Consider the following 6,882-nt stretch of genomic DNA (forward strand, 5'->3'; position numbering starts at 1 on the left):
AACCACGATTTATGACATGATCCACAAGGTTGGCTCTGACTCTTCTATTTCCACCTCTTCCTCTATGTCTTCCTCTAACACCACCACCACGTATTCTTACACGTTTTCCAATTGCTCTTCCACGAGCATGTTGCTGCAGTTCAGGGTTGTGGGAGTCCTCCATTCTTAGTGATTGTGCTGTGGGCAATCTACATATATATGCTCCCAAACTTGATTGGTTAAATGGTTGAATGGTTGATTCAAATTGTATTGCAATTAGAGGTCATTTGCCAATTTAGCAGACATTACAAACAATGTCAATGTCAGATATTTATGGAATATACATGCGTGTATACCAATTTTTCATAATTGAATGGATCGTTTTGAATGTGATGGCTTACACGATGAAAAATGATTGAGAAGTTGTGAAGACTTTGACAGTTTAAGTGAGAATCGGCTCATCAGTTTTGATCAACAAGCCATATGCAATTAGTTGTTGTGCAAACTGCAGACAATTGTACTTACTGTTTGCACACATGTGCCAAAGTATTTGCAATTTGCTCAAATCAATAAGAAATTCCAATCTGATGTGAACAAGAAGCTAATTGTTCAGAGATCTGAACTTATTGTTTCGGGGAAAAAAAAGTTTCATTCGAGAATTGAGCCAAAGCAATTGAGAAAAACTGTAAAGCACTGAATAAGAAATTATATTGTATAAAATAAATGTATAAATAAACTGAATAGTCTTCACTGTATAAATTCAATATGCATTCATTCTTATTTATTTTACAAAAGTGATTCGGTCAAGGACAGTGAGTGATTTTCTTTCTAATGTTTGATTAACATTATTGACATAAATTTTAACAGCAGCTAAATTAGGCTGCTTTAGAGGAATAGCTCACCCAAACATTAACGGTCTGTTGTTGTTCTAAACCTGTATGAGTTTCCTTCTGCTGTTGAATGTAAAAATATATGAAGAGTTCATTTGCAAAAACAGAACTCAATTTTTGACAATTTTCAAAAATGACATTTTTTCATAGTGCATTCCAATTATTCTCGATCAAACTGCAGATGGGTTATTTTGATTCAGTTAAAAAATAACAAAACAAATACAGCTAACTAACACAATAAAAGGGGGCTTGCTTTGGTGTCACCACCCCTCATAGACCCCATGTCACCCCTTTGCCACACTAAAATTCTTTTCTAGATCCGCCCCTGGTGACAACTATGACGACTTACGCTTCTGAGAACCTCGGAAATGTAAAAATGGTCCATAAGTGGGCTTCTAGGGACCAGAATGTCTTGTCTTACCACATAAAAACTCACAAAACCCATTTGGCAACTGCATAACAGCACCTTAGCAACTGCCCACAACATCCTTTTGCACAGACACCACTGGTTAAATTCTCTACAGAAAGAAGAAATAAGCTTTATATTTATACTCATGGGCCACCAACCAGAAGCCCATTAGTTTAGTACCCTGCAGTGGCAGAATGCAAATGATCTGATAGCATCCTGCAATATCTAGTTTGAGCAAAGCATTTAAAGCGCTCTACCTCAGGGGGCCTAGATCTCAAAGTTCTGTCTGCCTGATGTTTGTCCATGCTCAGATCAGCCTAGAAGCATGCAAAAATAAAGAATGCGGGTGTGAATGTGTTTTTGATGTTGGAAGAATTGGCAAATGAAGTATAGGCTACTAAACATCTGTTGTTCATACAGGGTGAGCACAATTAGACCACTTTTTAATATTGGTATGACTTTCAAATTTCCCAATTAACTTGAACTCACCTTAGCTTTATTATGATAATATAAACATGCTCCTCCCTAACTTTTGTTAAACCTGCATAGTGGAAACAGCTAATTTTTTTAAGCACCAATGTAAAATCTACACAGATGGAAAAATGGACTAAATTGTACAAAACATACACTACTGTTCAAAAGTTAGGGGTTTGTGAAAGAAATTAATCTTTTAATTCAGCAACGATGCATGAAATTTGTCAAAAGCGACAGTAAACGCATTAACAATACTACAAACAATTTCTATTTAAAATAAATGCTATTCTTTTGAACTTTGCATCCATCAGAGAAACCTTAAAAACGTATTACAGTTTCCACAAAAATATTAAGCAGCACAACTGTTTTCAACATTGATAATAACAGCAAATCAGCACATTAGAATGATTTCTGGAGGATCATGTGACATTGAAGACTGGAGTAATGATGCTGAAAATTCAGCTTTGCATCACAGGAATAAGCTACATTTTAAAATATATTTAGATAGAAAACAGTTCTTTTAAATTGCAAAAAATATTTTACAATATTGTTGTTTTTACTGTATTTTTGATCAAATAAAGGCAGCCTTGGTGAGCATAAGAGACTTCATTCAAAAACAAAATAAACAAACAAACAACCAAATTTTACTTGGTATGTAGTTTTTTCACATTAGTTTCTTAGGCTTACCACATTCATAAAAAAGTTCGATCTGTTCTTTAATTCTTTAACCAACTCATCATCATGCAGATGGTACATGTGAAGTCATCTCTAAAAATATGCCCTCCACACGACTGCTCTAACTGAACACAGGAGCTTCATTGTGTGAGCCCTGTTGTTTGGTTCCAAATGAAAAGGCATGAGGTGGTTCGTCCTGATGATGTGCAGATGTAAATAGGCCTCCAGGCGCACACATGAAAAGACCAGCACATCTGCCGTATCTAACTATGTGTCAGCACCTGAACACTGCACATGCCAGAGTTCTGCACACACACAAGACAGAATGGCTGTGTTTGTGCATCTGTGTGAAGTGTGCAGTGTTAGTGTTAAAATGCCCTTATCCCACCCATGTGGTAATGTCTGCTGTTGTTTGGCTTTCCATTACTCCACGTACCAATTACTTTGCTTTTACCTGCCAAGACAAACAACAGCTGTTCATTCTTCTGCTAAAGTCCAGACGGCTAGCCCACATCAGACGCCTACAATTCTGAGGTCACACCCTTAAAAAAGGTGCTACAGGGCTTCTGAAGTTACATTAAGTTGAAACTATCACAGTGAGAACACAATCCGTAGAAAAAGAACAGAAAAGGTTCTAGTAATTTTCGGCCAGAACAGTGTCCGTTAAGTTTACGAGCATTTCTTTTAGCCCTAAAACACAATGCAATACATAACTCAAAATATGGGTAAAACATAAAATTCCTTCATATTAACGCAGTACACTGGGCCCTTAATTTTTTTTTTTTTAGTACTTTTGTACATGAAAAACGCTTAAATGACATGAATACAACAAAGTAACTCTCAAGCGATAGTAACCCTTTAATAAAATGTAAATGAATGAGAAAAAAAAAGAAAGTTTATTAACAAAAAGCATTAAAATGATATTTGATTCTTAAAATTAATTTAATGTCAATCAGAAATTATGTTTTAATATCACAAGTGACAAATAAATGAAATTCTCTGATGTCTGCATTCCTAGAATTATGGCTGTAATTATTTGCAGTTATTCAAATTGACAATATGCAAAACAGAAAATATACAGAAGTATTCTGTTCAGCTCCCCAAGACACTTTTCTCGTCTGTTAGAGAACTTTATCCAAAGAATTCAGAAAGCTTTCTGTCTTACCTCTGCGTAACAGCAGACAGCGGAGAGGACAATGAATAGAGAAAGTGTCCTAATAATCTGCAGAAAGATATAAGTACAAAAGAAAATATATAAATATAAATACGCAAAAATATAAGTACAAAAATATCCGATTTATCAGTGCGCATATAAGGTCTGTCTCGTAAAGCATGTTGACTTACCATCATCAGGAGATGAGAGGAGAAAGGAGAGATGAGAGGAGCTGCTGCATGGACAGAGAGAACTAAAGAATAACATTACAGAGTTCTGGAGAGATCCAGTGCTTCACCCTCCCCCACACCCACACCTCCAAACACACACACACACACACACACACACACACACACACGCGCTTACTTAGCTATCTAAATGGGGACATTCCATAGACTGAGTAATAAATACTTTAAACTGACATTAAAGGGCTCATATGATGTAATTTCAATTTGTCCTTACTCTTTGGAGTGTTACAAGCTCTTGGTGCATAAAGAAGATCTGTAAAGTTGCAAAGACTAAAGTCTCAATTTTATTCTCGCTGTAGTTTTGTTGTTGCCGCCGCCGCCATGTCGTGAAAGGCACTGTGTGTTTCCTTGTGAAAGCGAAACTGCTTTGTTTAGCCTTCCAAAAGAGGACGATATCCGCTTCGTCATGCCTGGAGCTGATCATTACACCAAATACACAAAATAATGTTCTTTTTAGCAGCGTCATATGACCCCTTTAATCTACATGCAACCTAAACCTAAAAAGGAAGAAGAAGAAGAAGAAGAAGAAGAAACTCTATTTACTTAGTAGGAGGTTTGTCAGATCTAGTTCAATTCTGGGTATAAGTTTGTCCCAAAAAAGTAGGTACACAAAGACGGGCTATTCTTACTCAGAGTCAATAAAACTTTATTGGCATAATTTATATGGATTACAATTTCCAACCCCTTCAAATTCTTAAAAAACAGGTTAAATTCTAAGTATAATGAATGGAATAAAAACAGAATTTGCATATACCTGTGAGTAACTTTGTCTTTCAGTAAAAGTTATAAACAAACATCAATATACTGCATGATGCAAGGTCACAAAATCCAGGATTCAAAGTAGGAAAAACAGAAAGTTTTGGTATTTTGGGGGAGGGAAACATATAAATAAATTATTTTGTATTGTCCTATATTATAAAAAATTTAACTTTTCAGTAGGTCTAATAATTTTGGATGAAATTTATATTTTAATGTACATAAACTACTTCAGTCTGTCAAGTATTTATAGGAATAGTTCAACCAAAAATGTGAGAATTCTGTCATCATTTACTCAACCCCATGTTGTTCCAAACCTGTATGGGGGAAAAAGGCTTTTTGAAAAATATTGGTTACCAGAAGTTTTGGTTACCATTGACTTCCACTGGATGGACATAAAAAAAAAAATAAATGAATAAAAATCCACAGAAGAAAAAAGTCCTACAGGTTAGGAATGATACTTGAATTTTCATTTTTGGGGTGAACTATAATCCGTGTATCATTCGATCATTCGTTTTTTTATTTAATATTGAAAGTAGAAAAATGAGAAATCGGCTCCTTTTTCGTTTTTTTCCAAAAAATGGAAACGAGAATTCACCTAAAGTTTTCATTTTTCGTTCATGGGTGGAAAAATTAATAAACAGCTTGAATATTCAATTTCTACATGTGGGCGGGAATTAAACGCCCCTTTCTGCTGATTGGTCAGCCAAAGATCAAACCGTGCCTTCATCAGTTCTTCCGCAGTATCACGCAGCAGAATAATAGTCCTCTGCTGCTGCAGTTGTATGGATTCTTAACGCATTTATTGCAACTACATTTAATCTTTTTTCATCAAACAAACAGGCTAATGAACAGCTCGACACAACTCATACTGCGGCAGAGTCTAGACAGGGCTTTCTTCTGTGTAGATATAAATTCTATTCTTTGCAATATCTCAAAAGGATATGCACTTGTGCATATAGCAAGATTTTCATAAAATTTAATAACTTGCCATTTCGGTTTGTTTCTCACCAAACCCTCAGTATACCTTCAGAATGCTTGGAATATATGCCACGTGATGCATAGGATTATTTTAAGACAGATATGCATCCGCTTCAAAAAAAAACTAAAGTCACCATTCTCTGCCATTAAATTGGCAAATGCGATCAGGACATTTTTGTGTTATTAAGTAATAAGCCTTTAGATCAACATGAAGGTGAGTAGTCACTCTAGTTCACACAGATCCAATAAATTGCGATGGGTTAAATAAACTCAATAAGCAGACAGACGCGACTACAGTCAAGCGCAGACCAGATCCCTTTAATATTTGTTATTTATGAATCTCACCTCATTAGTGATTAAGCGCAACAGCGCCCTCTTATGGCTTATCATGATCAATGGAAAACAAAAGGTGTTTGCACTTATATCTCACTGTAATACGTTTTTAGGACATTTCTTATTACTGAAACAAGAACAAAGCTCTCTCTCTCTCTCTTCTTAAAGAGTAGCCCAGTAGTCCAGTAGTTTACAATGTGCACTGTACTGTACAATCTGAATTGCCTGGATTCCTCTGTGGTGAGTGATCCGTAAACCACTCATAGTACACTGAGTTTACCCTCTCTTTGTAACTTTTATTTTTTTCTCGTTTCTTCATCGTGTCAGAGACCTGAAAATAAAGACAGAGCTAAAATGACCCTTGGCATAAATGGATACTAAATAGAGGTTTGAGGTTTGACAGCAAAACTGAGAAAAGTCTAAGTTCTCAAAATTCATTCCTCATTTAAAGGAACATCTGCATCTGTGACCTTTCAGAAACAAACAATAACCAATGAATAATAAATAATCAATCTGACTGCTTGTCTGTCTATATATCAATGCACTGCTGTCCGTTGCATTTGCTACAGCGATAATGTAGAGAATATGAAAATATTTTACCTCATCTCCTTGAGTTTTCAGTTGTGATTTTTGCCTGTGAAATTGAAGCAGGAACCATTTTTAAATTTGTAATATTGAAATCTGTAGTATTGAAATGTTACATTTAGTTAATTAAACTACATTTATCTAAGTAAAAATACATACATACTTACTTTTTGTTCTTCGGGATTTTCAATAAAAACAAGCAGATACTGAATACCAATAAAAAAACAAAACACCACAGGATGGACAACACGACCGATATTGAAAAGCTGGTTAAAGATGAGGAAGGTTGAGAAGTATCTGAGAAAAAAAAAGAAAGAAAGAAAAAATAATAATAATGTCCATTTTTGCATTTTTCTTTCTTTCTTTTTTTTTTGCTTTATGGCGTTCATAACATCACTG

At 35.2% G+C, this 6,882-nt stretch overlaps 1 protein-coding gene and 1 long non-coding RNA gene across 2 annotated transcripts in view; one reads left to right on the forward strand and one right to left on the reverse strand.

Annotated features, from left to right (window-relative positions):
- The window catches only part of LOC107692113 (follistatin-related protein 1-like), a 16,780-nt gene extending 12,986 nt beyond the window's left edge, over positions 1 to 3,794 (reverse strand). Inside the window, exons 1-2 of the mRNA XM_016491018.1 lie at positions 3,772 to 3,794; positions 3,593 to 3,649 (exon numbers count right to left, since the gene is read on the reverse strand). Of these exons, the coding sequence (XP_016346504.1) occupies positions 3,593 to 3,649; positions 3,772 to 3,777 (63 nt within the window). The 5' untranslated portion in view covers positions 3,778 to 3,794. The remainder of the gene's footprint in view (positions 1 to 3,592; positions 3,650 to 3,771) is intronic.
- LOC107692114 (uncharacterized) overlaps positions 1 to 6,882 on the forward strand; it is a 14,574-nt gene that overhangs the window by 5,026 nt on the left and 2,666 nt on the right. Inside the window, exon 2 of the long non-coding RNA XR_001634616.1 lies at positions 3,049 to 3,058. This is a non-coding gene — a long non-coding RNA (uncharacterized LOC107692114). The remainder of the gene's footprint in view (positions 1 to 3,048; positions 3,059 to 6,882) is intronic.

The sequence above is a fragment of the Sinocyclocheilus anshuiensis genome, unplaced genomic scaffold (genome assembly GCF_001515605.1).
Source record: "Sinocyclocheilus anshuiensis isolate Anshui unplaced genomic scaffold, SAMN03320099.WGS_v1.1 scaffold322, whole genome shotgun sequence".
Lineage (NCBI taxonomy): Eukaryota > Metazoa > Chordata > Actinopteri > Cypriniformes > Cyprinidae > Sinocyclocheilus > Sinocyclocheilus anshuiensis.